The 19,286-nt window shown below is 33.5% G+C and overlaps 1 protein-coding gene across 1 annotated transcript; it reads right to left on the reverse strand.

Moving 5' to 3' along the window:
• Positions 1–1,751: 1,751 nt before the first annotated feature.
• On the reverse strand, positions 1,752–9,957 carry LOC107582659 (uncharacterized protein C11orf53 homolog). The gene is made up of 5 exons (XM_016268570.1): positions 9,948–9,957; positions 9,011–9,111; positions 4,181–4,214; positions 3,752–4,053; positions 1,752–2,565 (listed from the first exon to the last, which is right to left on the reverse strand). The coding sequence occupies exons 1-5, from the start codon at positions 9,955–9,957 to the stop codon at positions 2,170–2,172; spliced, it is 843 nt and encodes a 280-aa protein (XP_016124056.1). The 3' UTR covers positions 1,752–2,169.
• Between the last annotated feature and the right edge of the window lie 9,329 nt (positions 9,958–19,286).

A 19,286-nucleotide genomic window follows, 5' to 3' on the forward strand; every position in this document is an offset into this window, starting at 1 on the left:
AAAAAAATTAAATATTACGTCTTGTGGATCAAATTTATGCAATATTTTAAGAATTGTTGGAGTGGTGGGCGTGGCATGTGATAGCAGCCATGTTTGTCATCAGAACAATTGGGACGTTTGCTAAAGTCAAGTTGCTAGGAGAGTGGAGACAGGCACAAGAAGGCTGAATATGAAAGAAATTAAATTAGAATTAAATATTTAATCGAAAGGCTCAATGGCAACTGTTAAAAATCAAACGCCAATTCAAATGAGATTGAAACAACGGCCAGTGTTCATAATAATATTTATAAATGTCTTTTCTCGGGGTATTTTTGTTTTAATGCAACAGTTTAAATAATCAATGAATTATCTTCACTTAAAAATACAAGCAGGGTGCTGTTTGATGCCGGGTGGTGCTGATCTCAAGCAGAATCTCACACACCCTGACTTACTTTTATTTCTGAAATCATGTAAATGAAAAAGCTCCAAGTGGCGTATTTACATTTCTTGAGACCTCTGAAATCATAATGCTGTAGTTTATTGACGTGTGTCGATTTAAATGTCGAGTATTTAAGACTGAACGCATGTAGTTGCAAGCATGATTAGCCTAAATGCAGGTGTTCTTTGTCTTAGAAAAGAAGTCCGACAATTGCTCCATGCGGCATGCAGTACAGACAATCGGAAAATTTCCTTCCAAAACAGCAGTATAATTAGAGATTTAAGTATTGATACAACATGGGTTCTTAATAAATACGTCTCCAAACACCTTGGTTAGAATTCATTCAAACTGTATCTAGTTAGAACGGACGTTTTACTCCTTTGTGAAATTGTTTTGTAAAGTTAATCCGCTGCAAATAGACCTCGAGTTTCAAAATGTTATTTTCTTACCAGTCACATTTCTGAATAGATCTTCCATAAGCCTAAGTAAAATCTCTAAGAAACACTTCAGCCGCGTTGAGGAGGTAGTTGAAGGACTCCCCCTGGTGATTAAACCGGAGAACACAGGAAGGTTGCGTGTAACTGCGTTTCATTTGACTACGCTGGTCTGGCTCATAGTATATAAATATATAAAGCATAAATAGTTTATTTGGCAATAAATCTATACACTTTCTGCAAATTGTTCACATGCAGGAGTAAAAAACCGACTAATATTGCTATTGACCTATGACTATTAAATCAGTACTGTAATTCAGAGAAATCTATTTTCAATTATTGCACCACGAAATGCTTTCAACTTGATGGCAGTATTTTTTTTTTATTATTGTGAATATTGTGAATTACGGTCTGATATATGCTCTCTTTTCAGTAAGCCTTCTGAAATTATACCTTTTCTTCAATCTTAAAAGAATATTTGGTATTATAGTAAAGCATCTGAAAAATCATAGTCAATTTATTAATTTTATATGGTATATTTTATACACATAAAAATCTGGTTCCTGGCTGACTCTTTAGACGTAAAACTGACTTTCATTTCTTTATCTAAAAAATCTGAAAGAAAGAAAAGACATCTGTCCCCCCCCCCCCTTATTTTATATGTATTTTTTCCTAGTCCTCTAAGTTGTTTTTCAATAAATATGAGTATATTTTTATGAGCATAAAAACGTGTTTTAATGATTTTGTTATCTTGAAAATGTTTGTAATTTAATCATTCAATAAAAAGTTTGAGGTTTCATTAAATTTTAAATGTTGTGTTTACGTCAGGCACTTTGAAGTCCATTGTGCTGTAGAGTTACAAGAATGCTTTTTTGTAATTCTAGTTTATTTACCTTTTAGACCATTTTCACAACATGCTTTTGAAATGAAAGACTCACAAGAAGAGAAATAGGGCTAGATATTACACATCAACTATAAATATTGTAACACTTAATTTTTGCAGATAATATACATTTATATAAACTCACTGTAACTTGCGTCACAAAAAAACTGATATACAGACTCCTTATACTGATTATTATCCTAATTATCCTGCTGAGACAATATAAGCTGTAATGTCAAAAAAGAAGATACAATTATAATAAACGATACAATTAAAACATTAAATTGAAGATATAATTTGTTCCCCAATGTTAAGCCTTAGCTCTGCTAAGTAAAATTGGCAAAAAAAAAAAAAGATTGTAGTGCTAATTGTTATGTATTAAAGAGATGTTGATCTGCTAGGCTGGTGAGCATTTATTTCCTTCCAGTTCAATCTCAGAATGCCCTCCTGGCCTCATACTGTGACCAAGTGCTAGCAGTGTCCTCCTTGCCCCATACCAGGCTGTCGCTCAAGGCTGAAGGGGCACTTTCAGTATCTTCTGAGGAAAGTACTGGCACTAGTTTGGTCGAAGGCTCAGTCATGAATGAAGGGGAAGCAAAGCTGCCGGAGGTGGTTTGAAATGAGGAGTTATAATTGACTTCATCTAGTGAATGGAGAGAGTACGACTGTAAAGAAGTCATGCTAGAGCCCCGGGACGATGAGCGGAACTGGGTCAGGCTGATGGTGTCGGGGTCGACCAGAGAACTGGGTGTAGACAGAGGCATGGGAGCCAGAGCATCTCCACACAAACCCTCCACCCCTTCGCTCCCCGTGGCCTCCCAAGAGTCCCTCTGCAGTGAACACAAGCAAGAATTCATTAGCCTCAAATCTGAGCTTCCAGTGATTTACATTCACATGCGAAAGCTTACTGAATCTCCTTGTACTTAAGCCAAGATGTTTTAAATCAAGATGGATACAGATGGGAGAGATAAAAGACAACAGACAAAATGTGAAAAATGTACACAAAGCAATGGCACACAAAAGCCAGTATGATGTTGTAAAGTGAGAACTGTTTAAAAATGGTCAAGGCCAGAATAAACCTATGAAATAAAATAAAATATTTTGGGAAATTATTTAAATACTTTGATGACTGCAAACTTCATTTTTTTATTCGTTATATACTGTATATTATATTTGATTATATGTTATATACAGTATATATATATATATGTGTGTGTGTGTGTGTGTGTGTGTGTGTGTTATATTTTTATGTTATATATTGCAGTCATTGAAATCTAAATTATATAATATTAAAAACATTTAAAAACATTTTTCTATATCTGTATCTATCTATCTATCTATCTATCTATCTATCTATCTATCTATCTATCTATCTATCTATCTATCTATCTATCTATCTATCTATCTATTATCTATCTATCTATGTGGGTGTGTATAACTTTTTTTAAGTAATGATATACTTTTTCTTTTACTATTTGGACAAAACTACCTGTAAAAATTTATTTAATTTATTTATTCATTTGAAATAAAATAAAAATCTAAAAACTGACATAAAATAAAATACAATAAACAATTAAACAAATAAATATTTCTTTTATTTTCCTAAAAATGTATAATACTTGGATGAAACTGTTTGTTTCATTATTTGTTTCAAAACTTTAACTTTTCAGTTTTCAGAAAAAAAAAATCATATTTGAATATAAATATAATGAATTATATAATTATGTTTATATTTAGTTTTCTAAAAACGTGTAGCACTTGGATGAAACTGCATGAAAACTTGTTTAATTTATTGATTCATTTGAACTTTGTCCCATATGCAAATAAAGTTGACACTACTTCAAAAAATACTCCCTTCATAGCTTAAAAATGGCTGAACTACTAAATATTTCTATGACTAAGCAGAACAAATATTGTCCCACCCTTGTAGACTTGGACAGATGGATGTTGTCTACATTTCAACATCACTGGCATTCTTTGTTACTGTGCCACCTCACTCCATATGCCATATCTTACCAGCAAATAATGTGAAGTATCACTGGAGTAAGAAGGGAGCAAAGAAGACAATGCAGAGGGCGAGAATATTGTACTTCCTCCGCTGGAGAAAGGAGTGCTACGGTAGTCACCAAAAGACTCCGGGTAGTAGCTGTCTATAAGCGAGGAATAACCAGACACGCATCCGGTGTCACACGAGAGAGACTTTCCCGCTAGCGATGAGGGGTAGACATCAGCAGAAAATGCTTTCGTTGAGGAACAAAACTCTGTGTCTGAAATGAAAGGTCTTCTCATGCCATAGTAACTAGGAAGCATGTGAGAACCTGAAGAGAACACAACAATCTTGATCATTACATGAACAAAATTCATGACCAAGACAGAATTGACCATATCTAGAAATGGCATTGCACATTTCTGACTTAATATATATGGAAAGTGTTGGAGACTCACCTGTCATTTGAACAAATGGACTCGAAGGTCCACCCTAGAAAAAGGTTGATATCATTAATTTCCCATTAGTTCTCTGTGATCATTTAGTTCGTTTGACTAATGCAATCCAGTCTTAATGGCACACGACAAGCTAATATTTGCATACATCTATTGAACTGCCAGAAATCTCAGCGAGATTGCAAAGAGTGCCTCACTTGCAAGTGTTCAAATCAAACAACCTGATCCGATGAAAAACAAAAATCTAAAACACAATGATATTTATCAATGCAGACTCTAAAACACAAATGTATTGTAATTTGGTTTTAAAAAATAAATGTGATTGCGCTCCTCACAAATCAGCTCTTTCTTGTTTTTGTTTCATGTTCTCTGTGCCTTGCCCTGGACTTTTATGTCACTTCCTGTCTCCCGTGGTGTTTGTAGTCAGTTTGTAGTCCGTTTGTTCATTGGTTTCCCTTGATTAGTCTCATCAGGTGTGTCTTGTCTTGTTAAGGCCTGTTCACACCAAGCACGATAACTATAAAGATAACGATAAAGATATAGTTCTAAAAGTCTTTCTCAATATTAAAGAATAGAAGTGTCCACACCACAACTATAATGATAAAGGCACAGAGAAACGATATTGTTGGAATCATTTTCAGAACGATTTTTTCCAGCTGATGAATAGCAATCCTGCTATCACGAGTTTGAGAATTTAAAGCGGCAGACGCGTGTACGCTTAGAATAATCAGATGATATCGTCTGCTGGTGTGGACGATAATATATTGTTATCTTTATAGTTATCGTTCTTGGTGTGAATGGGGCTTTAAGCTTGTTAGCCCCGTGTGTATATATAGCCATGGTTTTTCTTTAGTTCCTTGTGAGTTGTTGAATGTAGGCCTAATGGTTGTCTGTTTGCCAGTCATTCTGTTCTTTGTTCCTTTGGTTTTTGTTTTTTGGCTTATTGTTTGTTCTAGATTTCCATTAAATACCTGCACATAGATCCTTGCCTCTGCCTGTTTTCTGCAGCTTCTCCACAACATTACAGTTTTTCACTGTCAAATCTCTTTGACTAGTGCATCTTTGTGCCTATATTTAGTGTAAGTAAAATACTTAAGTACTGTTAAAATCAGATACTCTTAGACTTCTACTCAAGTTCTTTTGGAATTGGTGACTTGTAACGTGTAGTGGAGTAATTTTCACTGTAAGGTATCTGTACTTTTACTCAGTTATGGTTTTTAGGTACTCTTTACACCTCTGCTTGCAAGTATTCGAAACAAACAACCTGATCCAATGAACAACAAAAACACCTCTAAAATACGAATATGTTGTATATCTCACTTTCTCTTTCAACCAGTTAGAGGATGCAACTAGTTAAGGTTCACTTCTTCTACTACCAAAACGCCAGTGGGACCTAGAGATTTGTCGCATACAATTTTGTTATTAAATGGTCGAGAGCTATTGGTGAGGCAATAGACAGACACAGGCTCTCATTCGTTTGCATATTACAAGCATAAAAGAGCTGATATCAAGGCAGCACTGGCTGGAGGGCAAGCAAATTTTGAGGCTAGTATTTGAATGTCATTTGCTCGTCCCAAGACTTCCCTATGTGAACAACCTACGCCTCAGTGCCTCTTTGAAGGCATGGTATGGAAATCAGGCTGTTGAAGAGTTCCAAGGCTGTGACACTGCACCTGATTCAGCCTCAAGATAAGGGTTTGAAATGAGAGGGTTTCTGGTTTCCGAGCCCCTTGAACCAGCAGTGAAATAACTCGACTGTACAAGAGTGTGAAACAGTCAAATGAAGATCAATGCTGTGAATTAATTTGATTTAATGCCTGGAAGATATGTATTATGTGCATATGTATTCTATATTTGTGTCATGTTGCTAGGAATAAACTGACGTTTTAGTGTAGATGCAAAATTTGTGTCATTCCCAGTTTGTTTTGGGTTCCGGGTGATTTGTTCTGGTTCATTAATCATACTCCTTCACTTTTTGGAATCATTTTGAAATGGCTGTTACGATTTGTGCTTGTCCTTTTGTGTATTTTTAAACATTTTATTTGTTTGTTTGTTTGTATTTTTTGTGTGACATTAGCCACTGAGCAGGTAATACAACTTTACCAATTAATTACCAATTAATAACATTTAGTCAAATGTTAGGCCATGAAAGCCTATAATCAGGGTAACTAACTAACTAACATTTAACTTAAAATATAAAAAAATATTTAAATATATTTAACTTAAATATAAAAAAATGACATTTTATAAAAACAATTATATATTATACATTATATAACATATACATTATATATACTATATTACATAACTTATAATTATACAAATAAATAAAAACTATTGACATATGATAAAAATGAATACAAATGACAAAAACACATAAAACAATTACTAAACTTAAGTAAAATTAAAATTCAAAAAGAAAACTAAATAAAAATATTAATAAAAAAATACAATAGTGTCTCAATCCTACTAAAATATCACTTACTGAAAACACAATACTTAAAAAAATATAAAAAAATATATAATCTAATGTCATGCCATGACAGCCTAATCAGGGTTATTATAATTAACTAAAATTAAACCACGTATATAAACTATATATATATATATATATATATATATATATATATATATATATATATATATATATATATATATATATTAGTTAGCTGCCAAAGCAACATTTGTCATTTTTTTATTTAGTTTAACTTGCACTAAAATATCTCAATCTAAAATTTAAATAAAAATTTATAAAAGCTATGTTGACATAATATAAAAAAAATTATACAAATGACAAAAACGCAGAAAATTTAAGTAAATTAAGTCAAATTTCAATTAAAAATTAAGAAAAAAATTAAGTAAATTAAGTAAAATTACAATTAAAAATTAAGTAAAAAATTAAGTAAAATTACAATTAAAAAGAAATATTAAAAGGAAAAATAATAACAAATATTAATAAAAACTATAATAGTGTCTCCTTCGTACTAAAATTGCACTGACTAATAACACAATACTTAAAGCCAACATGTAAAATAAAATCTAATCACATTCTGTAATATCAGCTCTCATTGTAAAATGTTTGTTATTTTCTTATCCATGCAACTTTTATTTAAACATTTTTCTTTGACCAGAGATTATATAAGAGTAGTATTTTACTATTGTTCGTCTGGAACCCCTGGCAAGTGTCTGTATTGTTTTGGTCCTGTGTTTGGACATGACTTATATGGACAACGTTTGCTGAAGTCTGCAGATGGCTCTTCTACCCCAAATAAAAGGCCATAGATACAGATGTAAGCTTATTATAAAGCAATTTTTGCTCTGTGTGGCCTCGACATGCTCCGATTCTCCTGTGCAACCCTTCCCCTGCTCTGCCATTGTAGTATGTGTTTGGTCTCAGTCATGTCCCCGTGGGATCACAATGATTGACACCTACATGTCATTTTATTATGCTTCGAAAACATAGTTACTTTTCACCTATTGCATAGCATACAAAAGATGAATTACCATTCACTGCTCAAAGCACCAAGAATACATCACGCAAGGAAATCGGAAGTCGCAATGGTCATAAAACTGTAATATGAGAGAATGACACAGATTTCCGTCGCTTGTTGTTTCTAGATAATATTATATAATTATTTATGTAGGAAAAGAATTGTATTATTTATTATTTTTAAATTATATATATATATATATATATATAGTTTTATATTAAACAGTAAATACTTAAATGAACTATTCTTATCATTATATATATATATATATATATATTCTTCTTTTAATTATTATTATTTAATTAATTTACAGATTATACATATTACAATTACATTTTAAGAATATTAAAAATATATATATTAAAGAATATATAAGTAGTAAATATTACAATTAAATAATCATCAAATTAAAGTTTTTATATATACAGCATATATATATATATATATATATAAGTATAAATAAAGTAATATATTTTTATATATTATACCTATATATAATTTTAAGAATATATTACTTAAATATTATATTAGAAATTAACTATACTTACAATTAAAGTTTCTATACACAGAATGTATATATATATATATATATAATTTCATTAATTAAGATAATTTGGACTTTTTAGAAAGGTTAATTTTATTTTCATGGTACTTCATGTTGTTTAAGTATTATATCGTATAATTGAATGCAAATATTGTGTACAATTTACAATACAAGATTTAATACAATGTTTGAAATCTTGCAATACTATTAGTTTGCGAGTGGCGAGACAGAAGCCATTACTCTACGTATTCAAACAAAAGCCAGTTCAGCGTGCCATTGACATGGAGAACAGCTTTTTCTCTTGTGCAGCCAGATGTCTGCAAGTCTGATTTGTGCTTGTCTAGAGTGACAACAGGCGACTTGTCTGTGGTCTACAGGAGGAACAATACAGTGGAGCAGGTGTGCGAGTGTTTGACTTTGCATAGCCATACTATGGCAGCAGCAAAAGGATGATTGACTCCCAAACCTCAGGAGCTCATGACCATCAGCGCTGCTGCTATTGTCTGCCGCTTATGTGCAGGTATTCACTAACGGGCTTTGCCGTGTGAGAAAAGGACGAGACTCCGAGGGCTTGTATCAGAGGCTATAGCTTCATCATTAGAATAAAAAAGATAAGCCAATGAGCAAATAAAGTGGCGGGGCACAGAATATACCAACTGTTTTAAACTGTCTGTTTGCATATATGAAAGAAGAGCAGAGTGGCAGCGTGAATGGAGTGAAAGGAAGCATTGTGAATGACAAGGTGGGGTGTGTTTCAGTTGAGGGTATTGACCAGGTGAGATGAAGCGGCGGACTTACAGTGTAGCGCGGGCCACTCGTCTGCTGTGACCTCTTTTCTGCCAGCAGATCTTTCACCGTGTGCTTCACCCTGACTCCCTGATACACTCTCTTCGAGCACTCTGCAAAAACACACACAGACAGGAACGTTACGTACTTGTAAACATGGAAAAACATGACTCCGTTTGTGTTGGATATCAATCATTCATCTGCACACAAATACAGCTGTTGATGGTATTCATATACAAGCTCTGGTTTGCTTTATAACTGCTCGTTTATGATCACAAGTGCACAATAATTTCTCATTTGCAGTTTCATTTTCGAGCAGGTACAGTATCTCTTGTCAGTTTTATGGCGTGCATCTATAACTGGCATGGAAATTATCTTTGGTTTTGGTCAATGCAAATCGGTCAGTTTACAAACACTAACTCCGTCCAGTTGAAACATCACGAGGGGACGATTATTATTTTTTGTTTATGTCAATCTGCCTTTACGACCTCGTAGCTAAAAGGAGGAGGATACAGACGGAGCAAAACAAGGTCATCGCTCAGCATTGATGTTGAAGTTTATTTCCAGAAAACTCAAAAAGATGATTCCTGGGAAGCAAAGATCCTCTTTAACAGAACAGTGAATTTGCTATTTAAAATGTTAATGATAGGAAATTGCATGCAAAAATCATTGTAGCGTTATGTAAAAGATGCCAGATTCATGAATGAAGGAGCTCTGAAGCATTGAAGACTGTCTGAAATACCATTTTTGCTGTATTATAAATGAGTTAAAACTGAAGTTGTCTTGTAATCAAGTAATCAGACTGATTAACATTAGACTTACATATTAAATAATGGAGTTCAATCATTCCAAGAAGATTAATCTTAACCTTCTATTTAAACAGCATGATTAAAACTGAGCTCAAGCTAGAGTTTTTATATACCAATAAAAAGGTAAAATTACACCTTACCTGTTTCCATGATGCAGATATGTCCGATGTTATCTATCAGCTATCTATCCCAGTGAAACATCTATGTCTGCTCCCAAACTCCAGCTGAATTTGACCATTATACCAAAGACACGAAATCCAACTCCGCTTTAGTGAACTATACTATAGATGCTGATCAGAAGTCAGCTTTTGAAATGACCCTCACACATTTGTTTGCATGCAAATAATTGCCAGGACGTTTTTCAAGCATTTGCATCAACCTTCCAGATTAGCGAGGAGCGAGCACAAATGACACGCCATCATCGTTGGTAATGTCAAGACTAACCTTTGCTGGTCATTTCAGGTTTTTATTATAGCATGATGTGATTCTCATACACCTTTGCTTAGCATTATAGCACCATTCGAGTTACATTGGCAGTTGACTTACATTATAAAATGAGTTAAAACCATAATGAACGACTTCACTTGATAGTTGTGTGTAGGTGTTTCAGAATGAGGGGAAAATGTGGACCAGAAATGAAGATCTGATACCTCAGCTCTCACTGGTGAAGCCTAATGTCAACACAGTGAATTCAAAAGCCCTGGAGTTTGTATGTAAGTTATTTTAGTGACTTTTCATCTAGGGTTGTTTGGACGGTGTGAGTGCCAAAACAAAGATTAGCGTTTTTGTCCTTTCTCTAAGTGACTCATGCGCACTCCTTCCTGTTTCTATACGGATGCCAGCTCTCCCAGTTGGATGTCCTTCCATCTCTCATGTAATCTCTTCTCACGCTAAGTGTGTCGCTTACTAGAAACATAAAATGGAAATGTGATTGTAAATGTGTCCTAAAAATATTTGGTTGACTGAAAATACAAAGACAGCAGATTATTTTGCTTGTGTTCGGTTAATAAGAAATCTGTAAATTAATTATTTTAACATTCCTGCAATCATGACAGAATGGATGTTTCACACTGCACATCTAAATAAAGGAAATACTGATATTAATATATATAAAATCATCATTTATTTGGTACTTTCAATTGGGAGGTGGCTGTCACAAACCCTATAATTTCAATTTAGAAAAATGATATTGAAATCATTTTTGGGTTTGTTTTTTTTTAAGTATTTTTTATTCTTTTAAAAAGTGTCATTAAAAAAATATATATTTATTTTATATTTTCTTTTGAGTAAGTTTCATTTTTCATGTCACTACCGAAACACTATATGTTTTAGTCTATTTGCCGAGACTGATTTTAACTAAATCCATAAATGTATGATCAGCAAATATTCCTGTGTCCCCCTCTCTCATAGCTACAAGGTGTGAGTAGATATGTCTCATCATTTTGAGGTAAACGTGTTCAAAAGTCTGAAAAATCTGTGTGTAACTTTAAGCAGCGTCACTACTGAACACCTTTTTTCTGCAATTAAGCACACTTTTTTGAGAGTTATTCCATAACATTTCGTTTTTACATGTGTACCACTGTTCAGAACTGTGCTAGCTAACATGTGCTGATTAGCATCTTTGAGCTAGGTTCAAAAGTATCTCAAATTGTCGCTACCAAAACATTTGGTGGAGTTTCGGTAGTGACACCTTTGGTGGGGTTTTTTGGGGTGTTATCTCATAGAATTGTCACTACCGAAACAATGATTACATGTTTCGGTAGCAACTGTTTCAGTAGTGACAATTCTATGGGATAACACATAATCCTCATATTTGGGGGAAAATAAACACAATTTTAGTACAGTTATGCAATTTTTTGTATTTTTGTATAGTTTAGTAGTGTTTTAGTATGTGAGTTAAAATTCTGTTATGTGATGTGGTTGCTCCCAAAGCATTACTGTCACTACCGAAACATGGGCTGTTTTGTCAAAAATAAAACATACTGAATTATCAACTAAGATGTTATGATAGTTTTTGGTTCAATGTACATTCAAACTAATGAATCCTTAACTTTGAAATCAGTATGATCAACTTATTGTAACTTTTATTGCAACAAATTTTGATGCAATAAATAGGGTAGCCTATGATTTAAAAATAACCATCCCTCCAAAACAGAGAAAACATCTTTCACAAACATCTACATGTCTGTCTCCTTTAAAGTGTTTATAGTGTATATAATGAGGGGTTATTATAACACAATTCTTTAACACCAACCCAACCCCCATCCCCTCACTAATTTTCAAAGCCTGGGTACGGCCATGCTGCCTCATATTTTAGAAGAAAACTATGATATTGATGATAACTTCTGAATGGTAAAATATAATATGTTCCTCCACTGCAACTCTCAGTTCAAATATGGTGCTAATGGCACACACTTATGACTTTAAGACACTCAAAGCGCCATACTGGATTATTTTTTTGTTTTGTGTGTTATGCACAGTAAAAATATTGAAACAAAGATGAGTAAGCCATAAAGGGTGATAAGTATCAACTTGACAAGTTACCCATCTTTGTGACATCAATTGTTCACCTCACGTGTGTGCGCCAACCACTGAACTGAACATGAAAACCTTCAAAAAATAAATAAATAAATAAACCAAAAAGGCCTTGTTGTAACTGCCGAGGGCAAATATGCTAAAATGTGCTAAAAAAAAATCAATCAACTTGTTCTAACTAAATTACAGAGTAGATCATGTCTCACAGACACTTTCAGAAAAAAAACAGTTTAATAAAATTATTTTATGGCAGCAAGGTATCAAACTCTAATATCACTCTCAATAATTAACACACAGCTTTTAAAAATAACACTGTAAGGCGGTTTTTGACTAACAATACATGACTTTTCTTTTCGACTTGCTGTTAAATATAGAAAAATGCAAATCTGACTGTGAGAGACTTTCCAGTAAGGCCATGGGTCAATTACTTTTGGATAGATGCTGTGCCTTCTACGTAATGAAAGCAGAAAGAATGGTTTGATATTTTAACTTCCAGGAATAGACATTTGCTCACTATTACTGAATAAAGGCTGTTCAAACAACAAAGCACCTTACGGCAACAATGCTGTAATAAGGAAATGTGCTGTCCTGAACTTTCTTTTTTGAATTATTTTTTGTTATTCTCATACTATAATATAACCAGCAAACTATTGACAAACTGTCAAAAAATCAATAAGCAAATGCGGTGTGGTCATTATTTTAGAACACAAACTATCTGCATGGAATTATGATTATGCCAAGCAAATCTCCATCTTTATTTTCAACTAGCTACAGTGCTCTTTTATTTGATAAATGAGTGATTCGTGCTAAATGACATGTGAGAATTTTCCATCAAGTAATATAAAATAACAACAGGCAACTGAATACACCTATCAGGTCTTCATTACAAAGAGATAAAAATCGCAATTAAACAGGTGTTGTCATACCTTTAAAAAGAATGCATCTGTCAATGTCTGCAACAGTATGTAAATAATACTATAAGACGCATGAAACTCACTTGCCCACAACCAACTTCTGTGATTCATTTTGTGATCAATACTGTCTTCTAGTGGACAAAGATAGAAACTACGTTTCAAAACGTTTCACACTTGATGACAATGGTAGCCTACTGTTCGGTGAAAGTTTATGTAAGTGAATCCTTATTTAAATAAAAACATAAGCAACACTTTATTTTAAGGTGACCTTGTTACACGTGTTACATGTATTTACTACTATAATACCAATAAATCATGCATAATTACATGCAAGTAACCCTGAGGGGTAACACATACCCTAATCCATAATCTACTAACACAAACCTTAATCCTAACCCTAACCATATAGAAAGTAGCCACATGTAGTTAATAATCGGTACTTAAACGTACAATTACAAATAAAGTGCTAACAAAACATTTAATTGATTCAATTAAATAACATCTAACTGGTTAAATAAAGCTGAAATCTTTTTTTCTGAATATATTTTCGTGTTAAGAACATATAAAACCCGCACTTGTTTCACTATTTTAAGATACTATACTGGATTTTGCAGAATAGATTTTAATCAAATTAGATGCCAGACTAAATTTAACACCAGTGTTGGGGACTAGTTACATGTAACAGCCTTACTTAATTACAAAATAAGTGCAATTGCGTTATTTTATTTTTTAAGATTACATTTTTTTTCTAAAGCATTGTTAGATGCCAGAGTTTCCTGTCATTGCTATGCAAAAGTTAGATTTCAAAAATAGTGTCGAAGCTATTAAACTATATCTTGTCGCGGTTTTAAATCTGTGTTTAACCTAAGAACGATTTCAAAGTAAAAAAGAGGTGCTAAATCTGATTTTGTGGTGGTTGATCTTAATTCAAGTGATAAAAAGTCTGACAGTAATCAGTGTTTAGTACTGTTGTAAGGTCAACCCTGCCTGGTTCAAATGTTTAAAAAATATTAAAAGTTGAAAAATGTAATAAGAAATTTAGAAAAGTGTTAAAAAAGTAATCAAGTGTAATACAGTAAAGGAAATAGTTACACTACTTATTACATTTTAAATAGGGTAACTTGTAATATATAACCTATTACATTTCCAAAGTAATCTTCCCAACACATGAAACTAAGGCTTAGAGTCTTTACAATGGCACGCACTGTATAAAAGTCCAAGATCATGTAAAATTCACAACAACTTTAAAAACTGTATAATAGAGTTTTTGAAAACGTATTTTCAGCTGAACATTGGGTAAGCCTATGTTATTAAACAACAGTACAATCCTGTACTTCTATCACTGTGCTTCTATACCTCACAGCCTCGTTTTCATTCCTGTCAGAAATTAAATATGGCTCTGACTATAGTCAATTGTAGAGACAATGAAAGTCTAAACAAGTCTAATGAAAGTGCAAAGAGTATGTGATTGAGGAGTAAGAGTTGGTTTCACAAACAAATGTTAAAGGGATAGTTACCCAAAAATTATTTGGGTGTGTCTCAATCAGCTCCCTAGTTCAGTAGGCAGGGCACTGATCAGGGTGTCTGAGTCGCACAATCCTTCCAGTGCACTGTAACTTTCTCTCCCTGAAAATTCCAACAATGCACCGCAAAAACCAGGGAGCACTGATGCTCAATATGCTCCCTTACCAGAATTTATGTCACATTTCTTAAGTGTGAAACAAATGCATGAGCCAACTATCAATGCATGAGCCAATAATATCAAAAAGATATGGGTACTACCTGTTGTTAATACCAGTGGTTACATTCTACAACAATGTACAATGACGTTGTACATTGACATTGTATGTTGTAAAATAAACACTTTCCCAATGTATATAGTGAGCCTGGGTCCTTACCAGATTCTTGTATGCGATATACTGATTCACGAGTTTGGGAGCTAGGCAGCTTATTGAGACACTCCCATCATTTACGCATCAATGCAAAATCATTTACTCACCCTCAAGTTCTTCCAAACCTGTATTAGCTTGTTTTTTTTTAAATAAATAAATACTTTGAAAGTCAAAGGGGACCAGAAACAGTTTGGTTGCCTAATATCTTCTTTTGTATTCAGCGGAAGAAAGAAACTCATACAGGTTTGGATTAAGCTGAGGGTGACTAAATGATGACAGAATTTCCATTTTTAGATGAACTATCCCTTTAAGATGGAGACTCACAAAGATGGAGGAGGTTTGACAATCTAGGAAATTAAACAGTATTCTTCTTTCGGGACCAGATGATAGATTAATTAATGATTCTAATGAACTCTCAAGAACTCTCACTTTTTTGCTTCCTGTTTTTGGTCTACAGGGAACATCCCGTTCTCATTTTCTCTGGCAAAGCACTTGATCTCCCCAAAGATGGACTACCAAGGCTTGAGTTCACCTCCTTATACAGCCTAAACGTCTCTATAATACCAGCATCTTTTGACATCAATTTGATATGTTTTCCATCTTTAAATCTTCATTAATAATCTGAGGGTGAAGTGTTTAAATGTTTTTGAAAGAAGCAACTTAAAATAACTGTTTTTTTTATTTTAATGTATTTTCAAATGTAATTTATTTCTGTGATGGCAAAACTGAATTTTCAGCATCATACTACAGTCCTCAGCGTCACATGATCCTTCAGAAATCATTCTAATATACAAATAAAAGGGCTATATAAGGCATCTTATGGAAACAAACACAACACACAAACTCTCACAGGCATGCATCTATAAAAGGAGACAAACTCCCATATCGCAACAGTCTCATCCCATTATGGATGTATGATAAATGTGTGCTGAAGTGTGGTTAATCTTATTACACAGTTTGTTTGATCTCTGTAGATTGCGGATGAGGGATTTGCTAAATCCCAAAAATGTGTGTGTTTTAAAATGTTGCTATGTACATGTACATTTTGTGGCTTAATCATAACTAGAGGCTGCTGGCTTCTAGCAATATTACAAAAACGGGAGTGTTGTTGTTCAGAATAACGCTGTGTAGAATAGCTAAAAAAAAACAGCACGATTGCGAGTGTGCTTTATGCTACAGTTCAAGAAACTAAGTTGAAAGTATAGGTTAACTTACGTCTTTCACCGGGTATTGTGTTTGTCCATTTTGTTCTGCCAACAAAAATTGTTACAAAACAAAGCAGTTGTGTTTCCGAATGTTTCGTTCCTGACTGAATCAATGTTTTGAACGAATCAAGCGGTTGAATGACTCTCTCATTAAGTGGTACAACAACGATTTGCAGAGAGTCACTGAAAAGACTGACAGTCTGGCTGCGTCCGAAATCGCATACTCTCTGTTGAATAGGACATTTTTTAATAAGTAGCGTTTGGATCTTACATATATTGGCACTGCACACATATGTTGACATATAGGTCTACGTATATTGGCACTGACTATTTCTATCAAGTGGTTATTAGTTCTCTAAAATGACTCTATATTTCCAATAATGAAATGTAATAAAATAATGTGTTTTCAAGTGTAGCCCACTTACACAAAAAAAAGAAACTAAGTTGAAGATATAGGTTAACTTACGTCTTTCACCGGGTATTGTGTTTGTCCATTTTGTTCTGCCAACAAAAATTGTTACAAAACAAAGCAGTTGTGTTTCCGAATGTTTCGTTCCTGACTGAATCAATGTTTTGAACGAATCAAGCGGTTGAATGACTCTCTCATTAAGTGGTACAACAACGATTTGCAGAGAGTCACTGAAAAGACTGACAGTCTGGCTGCGTCCGAAATCGCATACTCTCTGTTGAATAGGACATTTTTTAATAAGTAGGCCTATACTTCACAACAGCAAAAAGAGCATCATATATAGTATGAATCTGGACCGACTACATTCCCCATGTTGTCATTGTCATGTGGCCTACCAGCGTCAGTTACGTCGCGTCTCTGCCATTGATCATAAATCCTCTCCCGTGGCCTCATGCGGTAGGCTAGTAAAGTGTCCATTATGTGCACACTTCAGAATCACTCCGAAGTACTCTTTTATGAGTACTGTTAGTTCGGGTACACTAATTTGGTCACATACTGTTGCCTATACTATATAGTAGGGCGGTATATGCAATTTCGGATGCAGCCTCTTTCTGAAATATGCAAACAAGTGGAGTGTTACAAACTGAAGAAGAAAAAAAAGGGTTTTTACAAACATTTCAAACAAGTGAAAAGTCCTGGTGCTGTTGCAATGTTGCTCTTGCATAGCCAATAAAATTTGAGAACTGGAACAAACTGTTGTTTTGAGATTGGCAATTTGAAGTTTGATTATAGTTTGAGCTTGATTATTAACATGTTAATATGTTGTATTAGTTACATGTACAGGTGCATCTCAATAAATTAGAATGTCCCAAAAACTTAAACTAATTCAGTCTGTGTGCATTGAATTTATTTAATTCACGAGTTTCACAATTTGGTTGAATTACTGAACTAAATGAAGTTTTCCATGACATTCTAATTTATTGAGATGCACCTGTATGCTACATTATAATAGATAGCACTAGAGTCCTTTTTTTTCATTAGCAGAGCTGTCACTTCTCAACAGTAAGCCTATGTTCATTTAAATGGTAAATTGAACAGTTTGTATGAATAGCATTCTATGGCAAGCCGTTTTGACTTTTATTCATTCTCAGGATATGAATTGTTGATATCAAGAATTAAAATTTTTACTAGTGAAAATTGAATTGTTGATATAAAAAATTACAATTGTTACAAGTAGAAATCTAATTCCTGATATCAAGAATTAGCATTTTAACTAGTGAAATTTGAATATTATATATCAATTATGATATTATGATATCAAGAATTCATATCCTGCGAATGAATAAAAGTCTAAACGGCTTGCCTATTGCCATTCCCAGGATATAAATTCTTGATATCAAGAATAATATGTTTTACTAGTTGAAATTTAATGGCTGATATCAAGAATTAAATTTCTGCGAGTGATGATTTCATTGTTGATATCAAGAATTAACATTTTTACTAGTGGAAATGTAATTGCTGATATCAAAAATAGTCATTGTTACTAGTAGAAATCCAATTCCTGATATCAAGAATTCACATTTTAACTAGTAAAAGTTGAATTGTTGATATCAAGAATTAACATTTTTACTAGTGGAAATGTAATTGCTGATATCAAAAATAGTCATTGTTACTAGTAGAAATCCAATTCCTGATATCAAGAATTCACATTTTAACTAGTAAAAGTTGAATTGTTGATATCAAGAATTCATATCCTGAGAATGAATAAAAGTCAAAATGGCTTGCCATAGTATTCTACTTTAGGTCTCTGAATTGAAAAGGCATATAGGCCATATCGTGTCCATATGTCACCAACTTGCAACCATCAAATTAATTTGGAAGAAAATCAGTTTAGGCTACTCTCCACAAACCACCCATTGTTGAACTGTGGCCTGTTTTGGTCCCCCCTTAAAACTTTCATGTGATGCAATTTGTTTAGCTGATAACTTCATGTGATGATCCTGAAGTGTGTCCTCACTATCTCTTTTGGTTAAAACTCTGAAATGATTTGTTTGTGTTTGCATTCAGAAGTCAATAGTTATGAATTATTGATTATTCTATTTTTATTCTCCATGTTCCAACCACCCACAAAAAGTGCTTTATTTATTATGCTTTAGGGCTACTGTGTGTTTTGTAGTTTGCTGCATGTACTGTAAGTCTGAAGAATTTGATAATAGAACATTTTTTTAAAAATACATTTTAAATCAGTTCATAAAATTACACATGATATAATGGGTTTTCCACTTTGAAAACATCTGTTTTAACGAATACTAGTTTTCCATATGTAACTTATTTCCAGCCCAGATTTACAGAAGCCTAATGTAACTCACAGTAGGATAATGTCTTTCGTTTTGATTAAGACCAATGCTTTAGTCCTGTATACTGCCTGACCTTACTATGCAGACTGTTATCCATGAGCATTTATCAGGCTTAGTTTGTAATATCTCCACATTATCCTGGGGGGGGGGGGGGGGGGGCCACAGGA

This window comes from Sinocyclocheilus grahami, unplaced genomic scaffold (genome assembly GCF_001515645.1).
Source record: "Sinocyclocheilus grahami isolate Dianchi unplaced genomic scaffold, SAMN03320097.WGS_v1.1 scaffold46.1, whole genome shotgun sequence".
In the NCBI taxonomy this organism is placed as follows: Eukaryota; Metazoa; Chordata; class Actinopteri; order Cypriniformes; family Cyprinidae; genus Sinocyclocheilus; species Sinocyclocheilus grahami.